This window comes from Pavona decussata, unplaced genomic scaffold (genome assembly GCF_977016875.1).
Source record: "Pavona decussata unplaced genomic scaffold, jaPavDecu1.1 SCAFFOLD_45, whole genome shotgun sequence".
Classification (NCBI taxonomy): domain Eukaryota; kingdom Metazoa; phylum Cnidaria; class Anthozoa; order Scleractinia; family Agariciidae; genus Pavona; species Pavona decussata.
The window spans coordinates 2,426,882-2,450,522 of record NW_028145467.1 but is presented as its reverse complement, the minus strand read 5'-3'; the positions used below and the strand labels follow the sequence as shown (position 1 = coordinate 2,450,522).

The 23,641-nt window shown below is 38.2% G+C and overlaps 1 protein-coding gene across 1 annotated transcript in view; it reads right to left on the bottom strand.

Moving 5' to 3' along the window:
• LOC146482667 (MAM and LDL-receptor class A domain-containing protein 2-like) overlaps positions 1-23,641 on the bottom strand; it is an 89,749-nt gene that overhangs the window by 15,094 nt on the left and 51,014 nt on the right. Inside the window, exons 40-59 of the mRNA XM_085107089.1 lie at positions 17,267-17,507; positions 15,424-15,569; positions 14,567-14,759; positions 14,160-14,227; positions 13,165-13,427; positions 12,221-12,335; positions 10,670-11,014; positions 9,277-9,300; positions 8,639-8,756; positions 7,914-7,985; positions 7,060-7,131; positions 6,197-6,268; positions 5,181-5,252; positions 4,984-5,055; positions 4,275-4,346; positions 3,359-3,430; positions 3,162-3,233; positions 2,435-2,506; positions 2,072-2,143; positions 816-887 (exon numbers count right to left, since the gene is read on the bottom strand). Coding sequence (XP_084963215.1) covers positions 816-887; positions 2,072-2,143; positions 2,435-2,506; positions 3,162-3,233; positions 3,359-3,430; positions 4,275-4,346; positions 4,984-5,055; positions 5,181-5,252; positions 6,197-6,268; positions 7,060-7,131; positions 7,914-7,985; positions 8,639-8,756; positions 9,277-9,300; positions 10,670-11,014; positions 12,221-12,335; positions 13,165-13,427; positions 14,160-14,227; positions 14,567-14,759; positions 15,424-15,569; positions 17,267-17,507 — 2,305 coding nt within the window. The remainder of the gene's footprint in view (positions 1-815; positions 888-2,071; positions 2,144-2,434; positions 2,507-3,161; positions 3,234-3,358; positions 3,431-4,274; positions 4,347-4,983; positions 5,056-5,180; positions 5,253-6,196; positions 6,269-7,059; positions 7,132-7,913; positions 7,986-8,638; positions 8,757-9,276; positions 9,301-10,669; positions 11,015-12,220; positions 12,336-13,164; positions 13,428-14,159; positions 14,228-14,566; positions 14,760-15,423; positions 15,570-17,266; positions 17,508-23,641) is intronic.

Here is a 23,641-nt window from a genome sequence, read left to right as displayed (position 1 = left end):
ATTTAGACATCCCCACCCCCCGCCTTCTTACTACCACCCTCTCCCCTGTCTCTCGGAAATGTATTTAGTATTAAATTTACCTATTTAGGTGTCCGAAAACGGTCCATTTGCGGTTAAGTAGTGACTGTTTAATAAAAATGACGTCATTATGACGTCAGTATAATATTTTCATGTTCTCGTGGTCACTCGTGGTCATTCGTGGTCATTCGTGGTCACTCGTGTGTACTTTTAGACACGATCGCCGGCGCCGGTTTAGGCGGGAAAATGGTTGGCGGCCGTCATGTCTTTCCCGCTGCATGAATTGTATTATCTTCGAATATAAGATCAAAGACAACACAGAGAATAATGCAGACAACTGTTCATTATTTAATTGTAAAACAACAAATACTTCTAAGTTACAACACACATTTCTGAACGTCTATTCTGTAAAGTAAATTCAGGAAATTCAATCTCCAAACAAACGAGTCGAAATCTGCCGGCAAAAACAATCTCCATCGCGTACAGAGCGTACAGTTTACAAACGAAGATACCGTAAACAAACATTGGACTCACCGCCTCAAAAGATTCCTCGAAGTTTCTTAGATATTCTTCTTGAAGTACCAGAGTTAAACAGTGAAAAAAATCGTTTACAACTCTCCCACTATCTACAAAAACTTCACAAAAGCTGTTCTCCCCTATAATCGAACAACATGGCCGCGCGTTCTGATCGAAAGCGAAATGCACGCGCAAGTTCTTATGGGATTTTTGAACGCTGCCTTCTTGAATTGCTCGAAGTTCAAAAAAATCTCGTCTTAAATGTCATCAAAGTTACTCACAGAGATTTAAGATTAGCCAGTTGACTGAATGTATCAGATGGTACTTCTGATAGTTTGTTCTTATCCAGGTACCTGCGACGAAAATACAATACATTATAAATAAGTGAAGAAAAAGAGGCAATGTTTGGTAAAAGACGTAAAAGTTACTTCCCGCTTCCTGCAAAAATTAATGTTAGGTGGAATATTTAAGGCGGGGGTACACCTGAAAGCCGTATTCACGCCGCTTAAAATCGGTTCAACGGAAATATCTCGTTCGCGTTTCAAGCAATACAAAAACCGTATGCTCATTACACAAATCAATGTTTTGGAGTGTTTTGTAAATTTTTGGGTGATTTTTAGGTATATTTGGGAGGAGATAGTTTTTCTCAAAAGAGAAGTAAAATTAACAGAAATAAGAAATATTGAAGATTTGGCGAAGTCTTAAAATTAGAATTTGTAGTTAATAGTTGATAGACGGATACCAAGTTGGTCCACTAGCAACCTGGGGTGCTCTTGCGTGGGTATCAACTGTCTGTTAGTGTTCCAAAAATCATTTTTTTCTTCTATCCCTTCCTTAAACCTCTGAAAATTCCATCCAAATTCAGGTGTACCCCCACCTTAAAGGGGGACAAGAAGTAGATACGAGTTAAAGCGCGCCTTTTAACATGTTAATATAACAATAATAATAAAAAAAAAAAGGAAAAATAATTTAACAAAATGCTCCCCCGTATCTGCTCCCCCCCTACCCCCCTCATTGGGGTAAAGTTACTGTGCGCAGAGTCTCTGCAGTGTCCCACCCTCACCGGTCCACCCGCCGAGGAAGCTCCGAAAACCTGATGATGCTGAAAACATTATATAAGACGCGACAGCGTCTTTCCCTCCCTTGTGGGACACATTTTCTTAGACGTGCACGAGGCACAGCCTCGTTTTGGTGCAAAGCTTGTTTTAGTCCTATAACGTCATAAAATTACTGTTTTCGTTCACAACTCTGACAGAAGTCTTGAACTCGCGGATTTCTTGACATCTTTTAGGTTGATGTCGATTACATCAAGGATTTTCTTGAAAATGTTTGTCTTAAGTAGTAATATTTGATACAAAAGCCCACTTGTAGATATTTACTCAAACAAACATATAAGCCGAAGGAGCACCCGCACTACCTAACGACACTTTACTTTTTGTAATAGCTTACCACTAAATTTCATCTGGTCTAATGGTCACGTGACGTGTTTGTGACCTGACCCAAGAAAAAAAGACCGGAAACCATTTTAAAGACTTACAGATATTCTAATGACTTTAGTCCGCGAAAAGTTTCCTTTGTAACTGTTGTCAGCTCATTGCTGCTTAGGTCCCTAGAAAAACAAGGAAATACAAAAAAAGATAAGCTAGAAAACAATCAATCGTATGGAAGTACGATGACATTTTTATTTTTAATATGCCTTGCGACCGATTAATCACTTATCCCAACTCTCCAGTCAGTTGCTCAAGGACGAATGCCTCTAAAGTTTTGCTGCTAATTTTTTTCTTTACTTATTTTCAAACTGGAAGTCTCCCAGAAAGCCGAGTCCAGGTGAATTAAATTTTAGTACAGTAATTGTTTCTTTCTGAAATAAAGTGTAGATTTTGGTGCCACATATACTCACAATAACTTCAATTTCGAAAGATCCGCAAACAGGCCATCTGGCAACGTTGTTATCTTGTTGTCCTGAAGGTATCTAAATTATAGAACAAAAAAAATAATAATAAATAAAAGGAGACGTTGAGAATGCACTGGCACTCTTTTTTCAATCTTAAAGCTTCACTATAACACAGTTATTTTGAGGACGGTGCATGTCTTCATCCGTAATTTTGATACGCAGCAGCACTTTTAATTGTAGATGATAATTTCATTCTGGGGTCTAACAAAAATCACTTTTTTTGGGTGAACACTAGCGCAGAGAACCAATTGCGGATGCTCTCCACTGATATATATATATAAAAAAGAATTGTGGAAAGAGGAACACCGGAGTGCCCGGATAAAAACCTCTCGGCGCGCGCAAGGGACGAGTACAAACGACAAACTCAACCCACATGTGATGCCGAGTCCGGCTATCAAATCCCGGCCACATTGGGCGAAGGCGAGTGCTCTCACCACTACGCCATCCCTGTTTCCCTAAACTTACCTCTTTCAGATTTAAGAGAGACGAGATCACGGAATGGGAAAACGGACAGGACGAATAAACAAACAGGCAAAAATAAATAAATAAATAAATAAATAAATAAATAAATAAATAAATAAATAAATAAATAAATCAGTAAAGTAAATACAAAAGCCAAAATAAACAAGAAACAACTCTGAAAATACAAAGGTATAAATATGCCAGTACTTACAAATGGGTTAAGTTACTTTTGTTGTCAAATGCACCATATTCTATCTCCTTTATTTGATTTGAACGGAGGCTCCTAAACATCGAACAAAAACATCGGTGTTACGATAGAAATTATATTAGTATATGCATTCATCACCTATAAGTCAATAAAGGAAGATATTTGTCGTTGATGTTCAAGTTATTAAAGCCGGTACTTACAAAACTTCTAAACGTAATAGGCCATCAAACATTCCCTTATCTACTTTGCGAAGAAGATTCTTTCCCAAATCGCTGAAAAAAAGAAGTAAAGTTAAAATGCTCTAGTTGCTATCTCAATTACATGCATAGCATGTGTGAAGTTTTCTTTCTTCAGACAACCTTGTAAAGTTTTATATAAGTCAAATGTTCCAGCATTCCTGTGATTTGTACCATGTCTTTAAGGCGTTCAATACAATACCTACATGATAGCCAACCAGCAATAATGCAGTTCAATCCAGGTGAATGAACACCCCAGATGGCCGTGGTAGATGAATTAACGAAATTGCACTTTATTCGATATTGTACCGCAACTGTTATCTTTATTGGTCAAAATACAGGACATGTTTGGCTCTAATTCAATCCCTTAACTTTAGGATCGACTGTTATGACTTTTATTTCGTTAAAGAATTGTCTTCTGGCGGTTCGACAACGTATGCGCAACCCATATTCAGTCATCACCAAGGTTTTGGGGGCGTGGTACCGGTGTTATCTTGAATACTGACAAGAGCAGAGGAAAGATTGTCGATCACAGTACAGTTAGATTCATATGTCGCAACATTCCGATAGTTTTAAGGTTACCCTGTACCTTCAGAGGTGTCTTCAGAGTTGTCTCTCGTCCAAGCAATGTAGCGCGTCCGGTTTAAATTGTAGATACCTGAACCCTTATATTAAATTGAAGCTAATAGAGCTGGCTATCCCAACTCTCCAGTCAGTTGCTCAAGGACGAATGCCTCTAAAGTTTTGCTGCTAATTTTTTTCTTTACTTATTTTCAAACTGGAAGTCTTCCAGAAAGCCGAGTCCAGGTGAATCAAATTTTAGTACAGTAATTGTTTCTTTCTGAAATAAAGTGTAGATCTTGGTGCCACATATACTCACAATAACTTCAATTTCGAAAGATCCGCAAACAGGCCATCTGGCAACGTTGTTATCTCGTTGTCCTGAAGGTATCTAAATTATAGAACAAAAATAATAATAATAAATAAATAAATAAAAGGAGACGTTGAGAATGCACTGGCACTCTTTTTTCAATCTTAAAGCTTCAACTATAACACAGTTATTTTGAGGACGGTGCATGTCTTCATCCGTAATTAGCACTTTTAATTGTAGATGATAATTTCATTCTGGGGACTAACAAAAATCACTTTATTTGGGTGAACACTAGCGCAGAGAACTAATTGCGAATGCTCTCCACTGATCTATATATATAAAAAAGAATTGTGGAAAGAGGAACACCGGAGTGCCCGAATAAAAACCTCTCGGCGCGCGCAAGGGACGAGTACAAACGACAAACTCAACCCACATGTGATGCCGAGTCTGGCTATCAAATCCCGGCCACATTGGGCGAAGGCGAGTGCTCTCACCACTACGCCATCCCTGTTTCCCTAAACTTACCTCTTTCAGATTTAAGAGAGACGAGATCACTTAATGGGAAAACGGACAGGACGAATAAACAAACAGGCAAAAGTAAATAAATAAATAAATAAATAAATAAATAAATAAATAAATCAGTAAAGTAAATAACAAAAGCCAAAATAAACAAGAAACAACTCTGAAAATACAAAGGTATAAATATGCCAGTACTTACAAATGGGTTAAGTTACTTTTGTTGTCAAATGCACCATATTCTATCTCCTTTATTTGATTTGAACGGAGGCTCCTAAACATCGAACAAAAACATCGGTGTTACGATAGAAATTATATTAGTATATGCATTCATCACCTATAAGTCAATAAAGGAAGATATTTGTCGTTGATGTTCAAGTTATTAAAGCCAGTACTTACAAAACTTCTAAACGTAATAGGCCATCAAACATTTCCTTATCTACTTTGCGAAGAAGATTCTTTCCCAAATCGCTGAAAAAAAGAAGTAAAGTTAAAATGCTCTAGTTGCTATCTCAATTACATGCATAGCATGTGTGAAGTTTTCTTTCTTCAGACAACCTTGTAAAGTTTTATATAAGTCAAATGTTCCAGCATTCCTGTGATTTGTACCATGTCTTTAAGGCGTTCAATACAATACCTACATGATAGCCAACCAGCAATAATGCAGTTCAATCCAGGTGAATGAACACCCCAGATGGCCGTGGTAGATGAATTAACGAAATTGCACTTTATTCGATATTGTACCGCAACTGTTATCTTTATTGGTCAAAATACAGGAAATGTTTGGCTCTAATTCAATCCCTTAACTTTAGGATCGACTGTTATGACTTTTATTTCGTTAAAGAATTGTCTTCTGGCGGTTCGACAATGTATGCGCAACCCATATTCAGTCATCACCAAGGTTTTGGGGGCGTGGTACCGGTGTTATCTTGAATACTGACAAGAGCAGAGGAAAGATTGTCGATCACAGTACAGTTAGATTCATATGTCGCAACATTCCGATAGTTTTAAGGTTACCCTGTACCTTCAGAGGTGTCTTCAGAGTTGTCTCTCGTCCAAGCAATGTAGCGCGTCCGGTTTAAACTGTAGATACCTGAACCCTTATATTAAATTGAAGCTAATAGAGCTGGCTATCCAACTAAACCAAGAATTTTGAAATAAAATGAATTGCCGAATTTTTAGCGCTGTTTTCTCGAATAAATTTTTTTCACCTGGAGGAGCCACTTCAAAGAGCTAAAACTCAAAAGGTATCGAGACACCTCTGAAGGTATCAGGTAACCTTAACCCAGTGTGTTTACCTTGAAGCCTGATTCATGAACCAAATCAAACTGAGGTATTTGTAAACGAGCACGATGAACGTAAGCAGTTAAACACAAACGAAAATAATGCAACTACTCACTCGCACGGATACTTACAGAACGCGAAGGTTAGGAAGTCCAGCGAGACCACCGGCCGGGAGAGATCGAAAAAAGTTGGAGTTGAGTCTCCTGTGACGTTAAAAATAGAAGAAGCCTTAAAGGGGAAGTATCGTGGGGTTTTTGATATCTTTTGTTAAAAATGATGAAATAAAACCTTCAATCACCTGCCAACTAATTCTAGAATGACGAGAGGAACGAAATCAACTCAATTCTTGAAAGAAACAACTTGTGATCTGTTCTAGCGCATTCTGGAAACAAAAATGCGAGAACTTGAAAAACATTAGCCTAATATTTTTCAAGTTTCAATCCAAACCGGCCTACTATGTCTCTGGCCAGAGGCACTAATCGACAGTTTTATTGCACTGGGCGATAGTTTTTAACAAACTTGACAATTATTTCGTTGTTTCTGCTGACAGTCAAACATTTTTGGGATTTGAAATGACAGCAAATTTTCGTGATACTTCCCCTTTAAGTCGCATATATACGGGGAATTAATACACTGTAGTTCGAGTGACGACCCCCTTTGATTGCAAGTAGTCCTTGAAAACGATCTTGCATTCTCTTCATGAAGCCTTCAGTTTAGTTGCATTGCATTGTGAATTAGTATATACCACACAAGCGAATAGTGCTTTTCGCGCACGCTCATTGGCTAGCTCGGAGGTGATTAGCCAAGTACTATTCACCACCACTTTGGTGAGTAATTGTTAAATATTCGATACACACCTAGCTGTAATGTAGTGTATGCATTTTACGGATAAGCAATCTGCGATTCCCTGATTCTAAGAGAGTGGAACTAGCGGAGGCGGGTGTGCATGCACGTCACTTAAATTTTTCACAGATAGAGAGTTTTGGGTACTTACAATGTTTTAACAGAGGACACATTTTGGAAGGAGTCTTCATCGAGGCGAAGAAGGATGTTGAAACTCATGTCACTTAAAACAAGAATAAGAAAAATAAAAGCATTCAGTTAAGGTGATTCCCCCTTAAAAGAGCAAGTAATAAAAAAATTCTCGAACTTCATCCAGTTGGTAATCATGTTACGTATATTAAAAAAATGCAATAAAAAATAAGGGTCACCGGGCTCGTTTTTGCACAACATGGATGGCCTTTACAGCAACTTTGCGACCGAGGAGGTTCTCATAACTTATAACCCTAGTAAGCAGAAAGGAACACTAGAATTTCTGAAAAAGACACTTCTTGGATTAAGTTATTAGAGAAGTTCAACAATAAAGACCCTGAAATACATTTTAAACCATCTTAGCACGATCTAAAGACTTGTTCTTTACAGTCTTAAAATCAAAATATTTTAAAGCAGAATTTTAAAATTTTCTTGAAATCAAGAAATATTTCAGATAATGTTGAGTAATTTAAATTCATGCATTAAAAAGTGGGGGTCACCGTGCTCGTTGTCGAACTATTGATCCTCAAAGCGCGAAAATCCTGTTTGAAGATCTTTACGGACGAGAGAAGACTGGGTCGAGTTAAAAAAAGGCGGCTCCTCGATCACAGGTACTGTAGAAAGTTCGTTCATTAAATTTATTTGGGTTTACATGTGTACTGTCTTCAAAAAAATGGCCAGTGAGAAATTAATTAAGCGAAATAGAAGGGTCGACTGTTATGCGCAGAAGAGGTGCGCAGTGCAAAATAGGGGAATCACTTTAACCACGATAGTGTACACGCTTTGATTTTACGCCAAGGCCAGTTTGATACTCACATATGCTCTAGTTTTGTAAGATTTGCGAAATCTTTCTCACGCAATTGAGATATTCGGTTCTCTTTAAAAAACCTGCGGTTAAAAAAAAAAACAAAAATTAGAAATGTTTCTACTATTCCACTATTTATTATTAATGTAGCTATAAAAGCATGCCCGACATCTTTTAGAGGTAAATGTATTTATCTACCAACTCGCTAAGGAGAATTCGAGAAATTTAACAACCAGAGCACTTACGAAAATTAACATGTGACTACGAGCAAAGGAATGCCCTTGCAAATCGAGAGGAAGCCAAATTTTTTGAGCATTGGAAACTTCAAAGGAACGAATTGATACCCCTTGAAGAAGAAAAGTTAGACAATTTTGACATGTTTGAGATGTTAGACAAGCTAAGGCGCTGTTACAATACGCAATTTTTCTTTCAACTTGTCTGGCAATTTTGTTGGGACAGAAGTTGCACGAATCGTTGCCAAGTGTAACATCCTCTAAAATGAACATGTCTCGCAATGTTTTGTTGCCGCAATCATTGTGAGAAGTAGAAGTCGGTTCTACTTCTCGCAACGGTGACTGCAACAAAAACGTTGCGAGACAAGCTCATTTCAGGGCATGTTACACTACGCAACGATTCGGGCACCTTATGTCGCAACGGCGCAACGAAATTGCAAGACAAGTTGCAAGAAAAACTGCCTTGTGCAACAGCATCTTTAAACTGGTGATCCTAAACTTACACTGCTCTAGTGTTGAAAGGAAAGTTGCTAGGTACTGCCTCCAAGTGTTCTCCTGTCACCAGAATCCTTTTGTTTTTACCTTCACCAAACGCTTCACATTTACAGCTCGATGGACACCCTAGAAACACGTGTGCATGATCTTGATAAGCAAATCAAGTTAGTTACTTGTAAGGCAAGTAAACCACTTTACTAATGAAAATCGTTGAATGACACCAATTAGCCAATCCCCAAAGACGCAAACAACCAACAAACTTGGAGTAAAAAATATATGTCAGGACGGAAATGGGGTTAACTCTGTTACTTTGCAATAGAAAGTATTTTATTTGGATTTATCCTTACTCCAAAAAGGAGTCATTTACTTCTTTGTTGGATTTAAATAAGGGAATTCAGATAACTCCAAGGGTTAATTTGATCGTAATTTTGGAGTTAAAATAACTCTTTGCAGTAAACATTACTGCGTAACCGGTATCAAGCGCTGGAAGCCGGCACGCTTAGATTTGGCATTGATTGTTATTGGTAGAGAACTAAACTGCGCGGATTCTATCAAGTCAATTAAAGAGCGTGATAGAAAACAAAAATTGAATTGTTTTTGTTCCTCAACTGACAACCACTGGTTCTTCCCAGATTACACTTCTCACCTTGTTGACGCGAACAAGACTCTCCTTGATCATCATGAGTTAAAGACAAAAATGATGAATACCTTGGGTTAGCTTCTAGAAACTCTGAAAATGTTGTAACTATATATCTTATTGCGTTCGACGTGGAAAGAATGCACCCCTAATACAGAGTGGAGTCGAGATTGTATGGAACAATGAATGAATGGATCTTGGGACGCGCTTCAGGTCTCCCCCACAGATTTTGCAGGGTTGGATGACATCCTCACCAATTTGGCAAAGGAGAGAGTGCCTGGGATCGCGGGTTATCGAACGCACCCCTCAATCTTTGATTACTACTAGTTGTATAACTCTTGTCGCGAAAGTTCCTGCTCCTATTCTAAAGGTATGTACCGTGTTTAATTTTAGTCGCTGTAGCTCATAATTTCTTCAAACTATTAACTCATGCAACGGTTCAAACTTAAGCACAGAAATTATGGGACTCCTTCTCTATAGTTTCAGCTATTACAGGGAAACGTAATATCGCAACTAGTAACGTTTTTTTCCTGAGTCGATCTGACATCGCTAAACGAAGATAAACAAAGGGGGTGGCCAACTTTTGTTTACCCTGCATCTACCAAACCAACAACAGTAAAAGCAAAAACTCAGCCAAAATGATGAATGCACTGAGTCCCGAAATTCCTCATATTTTATTATCCTATATCTGTAATCCAAGCATTTTGCTTTCTCAAGTAAATCTAATTCTACCTTAAAGATTGCAAACTAAAACAACTATGGAATAAAAGCCTGAAAAGTTATAGCTTGGTATTTTATAGTATGATTCAAGTTTATGTTTCAAGTTTTTTTTTATTTCCACATACTAATTTAACAACAAAGAACAGGAAATAGGGAGAAAGGAATGTGGAGGTGCGAAAACGAAAACCCATGGGGTTAAAAAGTGTTTACACGCCTGATCTCTTACTTAACAAAAGGACATCTGCATTTAAATTAATCTTAGTTAGCGAGCGTACATGGAAATGAGCAAACATAGGTAAGTAAAATAAACGAATAAGTAATGAAAAAGATGAAGATAAAATAAATAAATAAATAAATAAATAAATAAATAAATAAATAAATAAATAAATAAGTAAATAAATAAACAAATAAATAAATAAATAAATAAATAAATAAAATAAATAACTATGCAGGAAGTCAAGAAATCACTCTCACGCTTCGGATGAAAGCAAAGCAGAAGAAATGTGCTATCTTGGAGAGTTTGGATGATTTTAATTTGTTTTGAAGAAGAAAAAGTTAAGTATGCCGCGCATATACGAACCATCCGTTCAAGACTGGGCCTTTTAAAATTAAAACGGTATACCATGTGTAACTGACCAAAAAAATGTTGAAGAAACAGACTCAGAGAAGAAGAAATGCTTACCTGCAACAGATTGATAAAAGGCCTTAAATCTTGCTATGGGTGGTTTACCATGACAACGAAGGACAACTGTCAAGTAATTGGATGAAGACACGAAAACTGGAGGGTAGATATAACCACAGACCTTGCCCATCGCGCGGGCAGTCTCGTCGCTACCATCGAAAATTTCCAGACAGCAGTTTTCGCAGGTGGGGTCGTCCCTTAGGCGGAATTCTAGGAATGTGAGGCGAATGATGTTGCGGTCTGGTACTGTGATTTGCCAGGTGCAAAAACTGTCGTCTAGGTAGAACCCAGGGAAGGAGGGCGAGAAGAAATATCCTGACATGTTGGATAACTTTTCACTGCAGGCTAGAAAAGAAAAAAAGTCTAATGAATGAAAGACCATCAAAACAAAGATAGCAATCTGCGTCGTTGCAAAAAAAAAAAAAAAAAAAAAAAAAAAAAAAAAAAAAAAAGCAAGAAATCAGACAGTCAAACAAAACAAAAAGTATAATAACTCAAGCACAGTTTTTTTCCCGTGTCTTTTGTTGCAACTGCCTTTAAAAGTTACTAAACTGAAGAAGCGTTTTCGACCACCGAAAGAATGTCTTTTTGAAAACGCTAAAAACGTGGTTAAATTTGAAAACGTCAGCCAGGATTTTTAGTGTTAACAGCGAAAACGGAGCGTCTATAAAACGTAGACGCCACAACCCCGAATTAAGCTTTTTGGAAGGCGAGGGAGCTTTAGTGTGGAAGGAAGATGTTTGACGCGTTTTGGGGGCGAAATGGCGTTTTTTAATGTGTCCGGAATTGTGTGAACGGGGTCTAAGTTAACATATATGATTACTTCAAACCAGTCTCTTGTTCAAACGAAGAAACGGTAAAGTAAACTGGAAAGGAAGTTGGTTTGTTTTCTTATCTTTGTAATGAAATTTTTTTTCTATTTTCTGGTTCGTTGAACCGGCCCCTCATCATAGAGTGGTTAAAACAAGGACATCACAGAGAACTTTCTCGAACTCATTAATAATTCATGATGAGAAAACAAAGGAAATCACTACCGTGAAGGAGGTTTGGAAATGTGGTCCTAATTATCATAAAATTTTGTGAACTTTTGCGACGAATTTCTCCAAGAATTATCAATAGTTTGAGAAGCTACATCAAACATTCGAAAGAGTGTTTCCTCCTATTTCCAAACACCTCGAAGTTGCTTAAAAAAACTCGGCTGCGCATCGTTTTTCCAACCTACTTCTCGGTGTTTGGAAATCGGAGGAAACACTCCTCCTCGTGTTTGATATATTACTTGAAGTTTTATCTCCGTCTTTCTCTTTTCTGTTTGTGTTAGACAGTTGAGATTTCGCAGCAGAAAACTGTTGTAGCAACCGAAGTTTGTAGATTGACTACTGCAAACTTTAAGTACAGAACTAACTCGAAAGAGTCTGTGGAAAGGATATCACTTGATTTTGGTCTTACACACACACGAAATGATTACTCTTTCCTTTTCCGTCCAAAACGGCTATTCTGGTTATTTGCTCTCTAAACTGTATTTCGTAGAATGCAAAATATATATTATTTTACCTTGTTTCGCCAACTGAGGACTGTGCTGGCAATATCCAGCTGGATCCTCGTCGATATACAGTCCCGTCAATGCAATTAAGTCCTCCATCTTCTCCGCTTTACCTTTTATGAAGACCTATTTGGTAAAACGTATTCAGAACTGTATCCGGCTGATAGACCATAAAGACGGTGTTGCACAAGGCAGTGTTTCGTGCGACTTTTCACGCAGTGGCTATCTAAAATAATATTACAGTTCACCGCTAAATTGTCTCCGATTCTAATTGGCTAAACTTGAACAAGTGACGCGAAAGTATAGAATGATTTCACGGTGGCCATGTTGGAGGAACCAAATAATAAAAGATATTTGTATAAAAATACAATTATTTCCCAATTTTTTGTTTCGCTCGCCCTGAACACATTGTATTCATCCACAGAGAAACACTATCAGGATATAGTTGTTAAAACTAGCACACAAGCCTTCGAAGCTTTGCTTATCAGGCCGGGGCATGCGCAACTATCACCCGGTAGTTACTCGAATTTTTCAGTTGCAGAAAAGTTTAGAAAACATTTTCATTTTTCGAATTTTGAAGCTGAAGTTTACTTTTCGAAAATCCTAGCCAACCTTCTTTCACACTGTAAAGGACACTAGTTTTTCCACGTTACAAAAAATGCCAGTTTATCATTACATTTCAATCTTGAATAATTAATTCCAGTGAAACAATTTCAACCCTATCGCAAAGAAGGCGGTAATGCCGCAGGAGGGTTTTCAATCGTTGTTTAGTGTAACATTCTTGTTACGTCCCTGCTCGCAATGCGCATTCCGAAACGCGTTCTTTTTAATTTTAACATCGCTAGGTAAGTTGCACTAGACATTGCCAAGTATAACACCGCCTTCAGCTTAGAAAGGGCGTTTAATGTTACTTCGAAGAACGATTAATTATGAGAGCTGTTATACACGGTCCTACCTGAAAAGTCGATATGGCACTCAATGGAGCTTGCCCGTAAATCCAGTTGTGACCAGTGTTCCCTTCCCAAAACCAGATGGGTACTTGCCGATAGTTATCTCGCTGTTGATAAATTGTTATTGATTTTTTCCCAAGCCCTCTCATCATGAAACGAAACTGTAGACACTTGGTATGCCAGTCACGTGATCTGTTATACAGTGGGCTCACAATGACAGCGGTTTCATTGAAAACTGTAGTGTTGCTACCCACCACAACTCGGTCACCTAAAGAGAGAAAAACCTTTCATATTGGAAAAGAAGTGAAACATTTTCTACCTGGACAAACAGCTCTTAGTTCAGCGGCTGATCAAAGAATTTTATAAAGCAGGGATGCAAGTGGAAAATTTCATACAGTAAACCTTAAAGAAAACTGTTTTACCCCACCCTTGCTGTTTTCCGTGAATTCAATGTATAAAATAATTTCTCTCTGCCATTGCACTGGTTTTACATGCACGATTAACGAAATTAGTTCGAAGAGCATGAATCTTTGAAATTCTACTTGGTATTATCTGATTGCCGTATTAAAGATGTTAGTTGCAATGACATGATGTAAAATATTGATGTGCCAAGTTATATCGTCTGAAGGACTTGTATTCATGACGATGAAAAACAAACAAACAACAAATACAAAAAGCCAACAAAAAAACAATCAAAAAACAAAAACAAATTAACAACAATAACAACAACAACAATAACAACAACAAATTTTGGTCACTTTCCACACACTCCTTAAGTTTTCTTGAGATACTGATCTGCACTATGCTAGGTGTTAAGTGTTGGTTTCTCTAACACAGATACATTTTGATTCACGCTCAAGTTTTGAAAGGGACAATTAGTTCCTGGACTCCCCCCTCTCCCCACCCCTGCAGGTAGCTATTTATCAGAGATCTTTTCGGATTCAATAGAACTGATGGAGTTTCTTAAACCTTTAAAACTATTACTTCATAGATGACTTGCCTTTTCGATCACGGCATGATCTCTTCCATTTTATAATCTCCTCTGTCTCCAGATACGAAGGAGCAAACCTGTGGAATAAACTACCGAATGAATACCGAAAAGCGGACTCTTACAAACTGTTCAAGAAACAGATATTAGATACGGATTTGGCCGGCCGCTACATGTTGTAATCAAATGCTGATATATTTTAAAACATTTTATACAATTTTATACTATATATTCAATAATTCAATATTCAATAAATAGTATCTTTCTCATCTTTTTCAGTATTTTCATTTATCGTTTTCATTACTTTTTCCTTTTATTATTATTATTACTATTTTATTTTGTGACTATTCCTGTAAAGTAGCTGGTTAGCTAAGCGTTTAGTCACGTTAATAAACTTACTTACTTACTTACTTACTTACTTCAAACCTTTGCTAACTGTTTCCCAGGCCTTCACGTCTCCCGCTTCGGCCCCACATCCATGTGACATGCGCAGTATTTCCTCTGCTTTGATTGAATAACTCCACAGATTGAATCCACTCAGTTTTCCCAGAACAACTGATGAATTTACTCCTGGAGATCTAAAACCTAATCTAAATGTCATGGGTCCTCCTCCTGTGAAGAAACGTTTAAGGCTTAGTTAATGAACTATAACAAGTGGAGCAAATCGATTCAATGACGTTGCCTGCTTTTTGTACTGCGCTACGTTCTGCACATCTCGAGATGTTTTTCGAGGCTCACGACTACAGTATGTCGGAAAAGTAGATTAGATTAGGATTCAAAAAGGAAATTGGGGCTAACCATGTATTTTTTCGGAGATAATTAAGCTTCAATTTGGAAGAAAATGCCCTACATTGTTGTGTAATCTCTTAGAGCTTTTTAGAATTATTGTTGTTAAATTATCAAAGAAAAGTTCCTCGTTACCCCCAATTTGTATACACAAAAATACCCCTGTATTAGATGGTACCACCTTTAGTAAACAATTCACTTAATGTTGTTAATATCTTGTTAGTGAGCATTATTCGTCGGAGTCATGTTTATGCTTCAGAAATTCAAAGGCCAATGGGAAGGACAAGTGAAACAAACAAACAAACAAACAAACAAACAAACAAACAATCAATCAAAGAAACCAACTAACCAAAACTCATCAAGATAACCTTGGTTATAAATTACGAGCCAAAAAGGAAAATTGTTTACTAATTTAAAAAAAAAAACTCTTCGCTCTTACAAAAAGCTTGTATATGTAACAACTTTTAGAGAGTATATGAAGTAACATTACCCTGAATCCCTAAATTCTGCCGTAAGCTTGTACGAGACTGGTATTTTCTTTCTCCATCTTTGTAAACATCCAGCAACCCATTAAACTTCTCCCACGTGACACACATGTGATGCCACGTGTCATCCGCCATGTCCACTGGGATGACACTGTATAGAAATGAAAAGAAGTGATTTAATGCACGACAAGTATGACTTATTAATTTAACACATGGGAGTATTCCCCATACTCTCCTATTAATTTAATTTAATTTATTTAATTTACAGTTAATCTATGCGCATTTTGCCGAGCCTCAATGCCCTTACAATTGAAGATCTACTTATGGCCTAAAGCTAACAATATTATTAGATTACGCCGGTGATTCGTCTTAATTAGTTAGTTAATTTTCTTTTCCTTTTCCTTTTTCCGATTTTGAAAGTCTGCTCCACCCGACTCGATTAGCTTCGCTGCATTTGGGTAGGTACTGTACTGTACTTCAGCTTTTTGTTAATATTATAATAAATGATGAACGATGATAGTTATAAAGGATCAACCATAACTAACATCATTACTGTGGTTGATGTAATATATCAAACACGAGACAGTGTTTCATCACATATCAAACACCGAGAAGAGAGTTGACAATACGACGCGTAGCGGAGATTAATGACGAACTTCGAGGGTTTTGATATTGTGATGAAACACTGTGACGAGTGTTTGATATAACTTATCAAACAAACTGATTTTGAAGAAGAAATTTAAAGGATGCAAAAACGAGGAGTTTTTCATCAGATATCCAAACACGTCACGGTGCATGATTTCCTTTGTCTTTGGCTTTTGAATTATTAATGAGTTTGAGAAGATAGTTTCATCACTTTCATAAGTAAGCATAGGCTCCCATTCATCAACTCGTCAGTACAAAGGATATAATAGGATATATTATGGCATAGTCGTTGCATCTATTTTCTTACCGAGCGTGAAACTCTCCATTCGATTTTAACCAATTTTTTTAAACAATGCTTTGCTTCAAAACTGTCAAAGCCATCCCGTCCATCGCTACTATCTATCAACTACTCTCGAATTCGAGTGAAAAGAAAGTTTATGCATTTATATGTATGTATCCATCGGTCGATGGAATTTTACACTTTCGTTGCATGTCGAAGTGCACGAGTTAATGGAATTGATATAAAGTAAATCAAAATCAATAAACAAAATTTAGCCTACTGCAAGCGGCGATTAAGAACAACCTTTACCATTCTATAGCGTCCAGGTCCTGAGACTTTAGAAACCCGTGTGAAGTCCGAGGTTTGGCTTTAGTTTTCGAGGGCTTGTGTCTTGAGCCTGAATCGAAGGACTCCAGACCGGAAGTATTCACCCCTTTGCACTGAGGTTATCAATATCCTCCTGGTGGGTGGTTGAGTATTCTCAGCCACGTAAGCCACCATTTTGGTTTGAAATGCTCTAAACGCGAAAGATCCGCTCGTCACTTTAATCTGAGATTCTCAATGTCCTTGGTTTCGACAGTTAAGTATTCTCGACCGCGAAGGCTACCATTTCGTTTGCAATACCTTAAAGGCGTTTTTCTTCAAGTCCTTAAAACTTATCAAATATACGGCAGTCCGGCCTTATGCACTGGTCGGCCGGAACAAGCTAAAAACGTTTACAGGAATCAATTGACTGAGCGAACAAGCGACTAAAATTACTTGCTGCCAAATCCCACTCGACTAGCTGATTGCTTCCCCGAAGCATTGACAAGAATACAGAGGCGATAAAAAAAAACATAAAATGATAAAACAGCTCACTAAAACACACATTGATACTAAACAACTTGCAACAACAACAACAACAACAACAGAAATTACGATACCTTGATCTTTTGTCGAGGTGAATCTTAAAGGTGTTGTTTCCAGAATAGAACCCCAACAAAAGTGACTCGCCTTGTTCGGACGCCACTTTGTATTCGATGAAGAAGCCAGGGTGCGAGGTCTTTAGCCAAAAGCACAGAGTGAAGCCAAGGCTAAGAGGTGAAATGTCCGAGAAAGACACATTGCTAATGTTAGCCTCTCGAAGGTGGATCTCATAGTCATCTGCCTCAAAGAATCCCCTGACTGCAAAATTAACAAACATAAAACAGCGGATAAAAATACTTACTTTAAGGGCGTTTTACCTCTCCATTGGTTTGTTTTGTTTTAGTAGATTACAAGAGCAAGGGGGCAAGACATTTTCAAACTTGTACGTACGATGCAACAATCCCTTGATGCCCCATATAAAAGGGGCTCTAAAGTCTGGTAGTGTCTTTTTGAACGGATTTTTGGACATCTGCAATACCTTTAGTCAACCTTACAACTTCTCCTGAAATTTATCTGGTAATAATTTTGGATTGCCTGACAGTGTTTATGAATGTTGTTGAATCTTTGGAAGTCCGAAATTCGACTATTCTCATCAACCTTCGGTACTTGTGATGATTAAAGGTGCAAAACCATTTCAGAAGAGTGTGTCAAAAAGGCAATTGCGTTAATGCTCGAACACAAAAAGGAACATTACGAGCAATGCACCGTGTGCCTACCCTAATGTTTTATGGGCAGAAATGTGGCTTCTGTTTCCGCAACACTGCGAACAACAGTTTTTCAACGTAACGTATTTTCACCATCTGCAATTGCAACGTGTGCTCCTTTGTAAAGTAACTTTCCGTTTTCGGCCAACCGGCCCACTATTAAATTAAACTTAAAAAGGTACGATTGAGGTTCCGTTCTGGTACTCAATTAACAAAATAAGTTTTTTGGATCCTGCGCGAGTTTCTCAAACTCCCAATAACGTTTCGGGCCCTGGAAGGCACTTTTTAAAGTGCCCAATGTTTATTATCTAGCTAAGGCTTAGCTTGAAAGCTAAAACACTGAAAACTAGCTTTACAAGATAAAAAAACATTGGGATAGTTTGAACGAAAAGTCATTGTATTTTAATATTATTATTATTATTTTTTTTATATGCTTTACATAAAACAATAATTACAATATTGAACACTGCTTACACTATTTACAATAAATACCATACTTACAATACTGACAATACTTATTGCTTACATTGTTAACAATACTTACTATTTTCAAACATTCTTACGTTTCTTATGCTTTAGTACACAATTGCATCCGAAAAAACTTGTTTGCAAGATGATTTACGTTATTGAGGCAGGATAAGCTACCGGATGAAGGACATAGAGAATATCAGGGGCGTTGGGAATAACGCTATAGTTGAAACGATAGTTTCTACGTGATGTCGTGTAGGAATGACCATTGTTTGGGTAGAAAATTGTTTGCTTCTGCTTGTACCATATTTTCTCGATTAAACGCCGGGGCAAAACGACTAATTTTTAAATAAACGCCGGGGGCGTTTGTTCGAGGTCCCGGCGTTTATTTGCGTCGAGCCAACAAGTACAGATATTCACTAGAAAAGCACTGCTATGACACGTACTGTACGGTATACTACTGTTTTGTTCTGTTTACATAAATACTGATTACAATATACACGTGCCGTTTGTAATGCCGTATGTAATACCGTATGTATGAGATACAAGGACATTATGTCAGGTCGGGTCCAAGGGAGAAATCGTCCCTTCTTGACAAACTGCGCACGGGTCTCAAAGAATGTGAAATAATAAATCAACCTAAAAAATGATGAAAATTTTACTTCATTAATAAACGCCAGACCCCGTTAAACGCCGGCTTCAAATAAACGCCGGGTTCCTGAGGCCAAGTTTTAAATAAACGCCGGGGCGTTTAATCGAGAAAATACGGTACTTGTATGTTGTAAATTGTCTTTAGGTATTTGAAAAATCCTTGCAATAGAGGTATAGATTCTTTTGTTTTGCAGAGCTAGATATAGTGCCTGGCAATAAGAAAACAAAAGTTGATTTGGCGTTAAAGTTTAGAATAGTCTGATCTCAGGCCTAGTGAAACAGTCATGTCTGCAGAGTAGCTATCGGGAATAATTTGACCAAGTTTTAATCGCGTTATGATGCTCTCCCAGAAGAGCGCCGTTTTGGGGCAGGACCAGAAAAGGTGTATGAGTTTTTCTGGTTCTTTTTTACAAAAGGAGCAGTTGGAGTTTCCTTTTATTCTTACCTTAGTTCAGAAAGCATTTGTTTGAATCGACGGTAGGTGAGAAGACAGAAGTTTGTGACCTTTCGTGATGTATTGTTGAATTATCCGTTGAATTTTCTTTTACTACAAGCACATACGAATAATTCTGCTACGCTCAAGACGAAATAATTGAAAATTTCTTTTCTGCACGCTCGTGGCGTCGGGCTACGGAAATATAATTGTTGACCATTGTTATAAGCGATCCAATTACCGCTTTCTGCTTCATTTTCCCGGAAAAAAAGCCACACTTAAAGAAATAACAAAGATATTTGAGCATCACAGTTGCCTTTCAACACCGTTTAGGAATACTTGCACTATTAATATCGGTGGAACAAATTTGCATATCCTTGGTTTACGGTTAACTGAATTGCGCGTCTCCGATATTTTATTTTTTTTCTAGATCACGCCATCTCGCACTCGGACTTTTGAAGCGCCACGTTTGAAAAACTAGTTGAAGTCTCGGCCTCGGATTTTAAACGAGTCTCGGCCAGCCTCGAATTTTTCCACTATACCCCATCTGGAAATATGTCCCTTAGGTCACCCCGCTCCCACTGAAAAATAAGTCACACTGATCACCCTCCCCCTTGAAAAATCAAATCCCTTCCGTGAGAGGGGGGGGGGGGAGGTATGGATATTTTGTGGAACTACACATTCTGTTTACCGTAATCCAGCCTTTAAAGTAAAATTGCTTACCTTTAAATCTGGTCATATAGGGCAAAGAAATCATTCTACCAGTATTAAAAGTATTTTATCAGGTGAGTTACTGGAAACATCCACCCCAAGGACAAATTTGAAGATAGGAGGCAGCCACAAACAGCTGCATAACATTAGACTCATCGGCTCCTGATAACATTTAAATCCTTAACACCCCCCCCCCCCCCCCCAAAAAAAAAAAAAATGGTGACGCCTCCCCCAAGGACATACCCAAAATGTGCCTTCCTTGTTTGATTCCTCCAGGGGGGGCTGGCAGCTACCTTTGATCTTGCCGCTTTTCGGAAAGTGATGATCGCCCCAGTAAAGAAATCTGTCAATCATTCGAAAACCGTAACGAGCATGCGCGAAATGCGAAGGATTCATGCGAGATTCACGTCATTTTGTCCGTGGCGACTCGACGGTGGGAAACGCAGTCGTATTTAGTTATTGTTTATTTACTGTTACCATGTTTTTTTGCGGTAGTACGAAGTTTGAACACTACGATTAATCAAGACCGCTGGAATGAGGTGCCAGCTTTGTTTTAGGTTCGTAGAGCCGTCAGCATTGGAATTGCGAGCGACATGTTCTCAGCTGAGCTGAGATTTTACCAGCAGGAGGTATATGTAGTGAAGAATATGATTTGTAATGTAGCGAACGATTATGGTTTTCGTCGTCTCAGGAAGATATTGTACGTCGACAAAATAGTAGATGTCAATTTCGATGCTTGTTCAGTTCTGAAGAAACTAGAAGCCACGCAGTGTTTCACGACTGTCATCGCGAAAGCCCAGGATGTAAGCTTATTTCTCAAGATCGGCTTGGAACTTTAATGTAAGCTTATTGAAAGTATTTGTCCCACATTTTATGCGTATTAACTGTTGAAAGCGTCGTTACGAATGAAACAGCATGTTTATTTTATGGAATGCTCCCTCTGTTTAAATGTCGCGTGGAGAAGTTATTCCTGTAAGTTTAATTTTAATGCACAAATGGTTTAAATGCATACACAAGGAAAACGGCTTGAGTCCTTAAGAATTTTTTAGATAAGAAAATTTTGCAACTGGAAAGGATAGCTTATAAAGATCTCAGAAGAAGATTGCTAAACATTATTGTGAATAGAGCTACCAGGTTTGCGTGAGCGGTAGCAAGGGTGTTTGTCTCGTCTGCACGGGGAGATTAACTTACGTAAAAAGACATTCAGGTCCTTATTCTCTTGTGCAAAAAATTGGGAAGTTGAGTTCAGTAGCACCGGGTGAACAATGTACTGATACACTGAGATCCTGCAGAAACCGAATGCATGTGCAGAAACCTTGGAAGGTACATGTAAATATTATTGTCTTACCTGTCACCCTTTAATACAGATGTCCATGGCCACCTGTATCGGTATGGTGGTTTACCCCCATTGTTGGGTGCCAAAATGGGGCTACTGGGAATACACCCTAAAACCCAACTGCAAGGGAGATACAGTACCAAATAGATCCTGGGATGGCAAATCAACCATGGTTTCTCTACGTATGCAAAAGCCATTAATTAATCGAAGAAGACAATCTAAATTATCACCCCTTGATTACTGAAGTGTTTCTAGCAACTCAAGGATTAACCCAGCTGACCACATTACTCTGCGGTACGATTATGTCATCAGCACATGACAATATACATAAGAACTGTAACATATTGCAATACTGTTGACTTGGTTAACATATTGTGTAACATAGTCAAGTGTAACTAGCATATTCAAAATTATGCAATTACTGCACATTTTCACACACTTGCACAGTGTAATGACTGGCTGAAGTATTGCTGTTTAGCACGCTGCCTCTTTAATGTTCCAGTTCTCACCCCAGAAGAATGACAGACAAGATCTTAAATAATGAAAGATAACTTCACCTCTTTCTTTAAAATGATGAGATTTATTACCAAGCATACATACTGAATTCAAAAGTCAATATTTGTGGCTAACTTGGCAAAGTTAAGGAGCAAAGTGCTGCTAACATCACCTCTAAACTTTTCACCATTTAGAAGAGATTGGAAAAGAAAAATCTGTTGTTGAGAGTATGATAGTAACATTTTATCTTAAGCCTAGAGAAAAACAGAAAATTAGATCACCAGAACCTCCACAGTTTGTTGACTCCCGGCGGGTAGTTGCTGTAAAGGGAGGAAATTCTACAGTGTACTTAAATGAACAAATAGGGAAGGTAACGATAAAGTGGAATGGAGGAAGTCGTACTACCTCTCGTGAGTGTTAATTTCTACAGCCCTGTGAACTCCTGAACTATGTGGGTCAGCTAGTCGTTGGTTACAGTATTTTCGTTTTTCGCTGCAGAATTTGCATCCGTGATCCCTCTTGATGACCAAACTTCAGGTAAAAGAGAGACCGAAACCTTCCTGTGATGTTTGGACGTCAAATAGCCAAATTGTTTGCGAATCCGCACAGACGCGCTTTCACATAAAATCGCCGCCATGTTTGTTTATCAAAAAATCAGTACTTAGGCTCGCTCGGCCAAATTTCTTAACTGGGGCGATCATCCAAACTCGGATCCAGGCCTCGCTGCTGGCCCCCCCTGGATTCCTCCTTTACCCAAATACCTCAAATTTTTGTGAGGCTAGTTCAAGTCTAAGTGGAAATGTGCTGCCCAGGCTGTCAAACCCTGACCCTGTTTATGACAAAAATATATGTCTTCTCTTACCCTGTTTAGGACATAATTAATTTTTCGAAAAAGAAAAAATATATAAATTATTTTCTTACATTGCTAATCCGTTTTAACAATTATTTGTAGATAGTCAGAGAAAAATAGTCGCATACCTCCCCCCCCCCCCCCCACCCTCCCTCCATGGGGGACAAACGAGTGAAGAGCCCTAAGAGCATGTCCGCCATTACATCATCGTCACTATTACATTTCAAAGACCATTCCAAACTATTAATTAAACCGATGGCATCAACGGTCACTTCCATCGCCATATCCACGAGTTAACGATAGTGTCACTTTGATTGGCCTTTTAGTTTTGTCGAATAACTTTCGTATCCATTACCTTCGTTTGTGTGGTCTTCTTGGTTGAATGTGTTGCATAGCTTTTTAATAGCAGAACTTATTCCACAGTATACCAAGGGTTGGACCTTGATGTTGCATTTGTTTAAAAGTTCTGGTGGAGCGAGGAATTTTCCTTCTCTGTTCCTTAAGTGCTTAAGTGCTTAACTTTCATACTTTGTATTTGGACAGTGTAGATTGGTGCAACTGTTAACATAACCGTGTTTTAAATGAAAGTACAATTTCAATGGCAATGTCTCGGACAGTTTCCGTGATTACAAGAGGGTAGTTTCAATCATAACGTATTTCGTGTAAGACGTAGTTTAACATTGCTCATAATGTTGCACAACGTGTTGCACGTGAGTATGTGAGACATGTTGGACGGCACTGCGG